This window comes from Hydra vulgaris, chromosome 06, assembly GCF_038396675.1.
Source record: "Hydra vulgaris chromosome 06, alternate assembly HydraT2T_AEP".
Taxonomy (NCBI): domain Eukaryota; kingdom Metazoa; phylum Cnidaria; class Hydrozoa; order Anthoathecata; family Hydridae; genus Hydra; species Hydra vulgaris.
Window position 1 is genome coordinate 32,561,500 of NC_088925.1, and position 1,801 is coordinate 32,563,300.

General features: G+C 30.3%; 1 protein-coding gene across 1 annotated transcript; it reads right to left on the reverse strand.

The window, feature by feature from the left end:
- Positions 1-268: 268 nt before the first annotated feature.
- Positions 269-1,801, reverse strand: LOC136081334 (uncharacterized). Its single transcript, XM_065798644.1, has 2 exons — positions 1,229-1,801; positions 269-670 (listed from the first exon to the last, which is right to left on the reverse strand). The coding sequence occupies exons 1-2, from the start codon at positions 1,799-1,801 to the stop codon at positions 269-271; spliced, it is 975 nt and encodes a 324-aa protein (XP_065654716.1).

Here is a 1,801-nt window from a genome sequence, read left to right on the forward strand (position 1 = left end):
CAAAACTCGACACAATCAATAAACACTTAAATCAGCATTTTTAAAATTATGATAGTCTAAATCAAATAAGTCTTTATACCATATAAATCTTACAAAGTCACGATGCTTTTCAGCTAATGCTATGTTTAAAAATGTCGTCCCGCAATTTAAGCGATTCGCTTTGTACGAAAACGTAAAAGTATACTATATAATGAAGTTGTAAGCGATGGTCCTGAAAAAGGACACTCATTTAACGAAGGACCAGATGTGCAAGCAATTGCATCGAAAACTATATGAACCATGAAGTTAGTTTATCTTCACGTATTACAGGACGGTGAGGTAAATAGTGAACGTCACCAATATTTGATTCAAAATTAGAGATTTTTTCAATAATGCCTTTAGATAATTGATCCTTAATAATATTATTGTAAGATGCAAATAAATCTCTATCGCTTGCAAGTTTTTTCTCTAATGCTAAAAACCTAGACTTCCATAAATTATAATTGTCGCCTATCACCGGATGATCTATTTTAAAAGGCAATTCAACTTCATACATTGCACCATTAAATTTAATATTTTTCTGAAAGTTTTCATAAACAATATTATCACTCTCGCTAATTTTGAAATCATCCCATGATAAATTTAAGTCATTTTTAATAAAAATTTGTTCCCTATTGAAATCAGACACAACCTTTAAAACATGAGAAGATAAAACAGTTGAAGCTTAATATTGATCCTTATTAACCATTATGGGACCGCTTATTAAATATCCTAATTTAGATTTAATCGCTACGGGATCGGTAACTCCCCTTATAATTGAGATTTCCATAAACTTCCAATAAAAATTTGCACCGATTAAAATATCAACTGATAAATTTTCTTTAGAATTGTTATGATCGGCTTATCTAAGACCCTTAAGATGTTTATGATTATTACATGCTATATTAATATGCTGCCCACTTAAAGGGGAACATATATCCTTTACAAAACATTCAACACTTATAAAATAACCATAAATACTTTTAATAGAAACTCTCACTCTTAGACTATAGAAATGTTTCCGTGCCCAAATGTTTTAATGTGAGTTTCTTTACTATCAATATAGATTATATCAATTTAGATTAAGTTTGGCACAAGTCTCAGGAGTTACGTAGCTTAGCTGCGAACAATTATTAAATAAAATTCGACATGTAGCAAATCTGGAATGATTTTGATTTTTAACAGTAGCTAATGCTGTTTGTAACAATACGGTTTCAGTAGGTTGAAGAACAGATTTAGAAGCAGAAAGAAAGGATGTACTCGCTACTGAAGTCAACTCGCCGTCTTTGTTGTTTTTAAGTTTATCATTATTGTCACTGTCTCTATTGTCATAAATAGATACACGATGAAAACGATTGCATTTAAAACATTTTAATTTTGATGAACACTTATTGCTTAAATATTTATTACTAAGACAACGAAAACAACATTTTTTATCACTTAAGATCTTTTTTCTAGCCGTAATGTTAGTTACTAATTTACAATGATGCGATTTGTGGTTATCGCAAAATAGACAAACTGGTGAATAAGAGTCATTTCTCTTATAAATATAAGTTTTCTTATCGTATTTACTATTCGGATTATCCCTCGAATGAAACGTACCAGCAGTGAAAGGTAAAGTATATGAGTTAGAAGAATTAATGTGTTCTCGCGCTCTTAACTCAGATTTTAAAATATCGAGCACATCTTTAATTTCCCAGATTCTATCTTCATTTAGTTTACGACTAATAACTAAATTGAGCTCCTCTGGAAGCTTTTCAAGTATTATTGGGACAAGACCCAT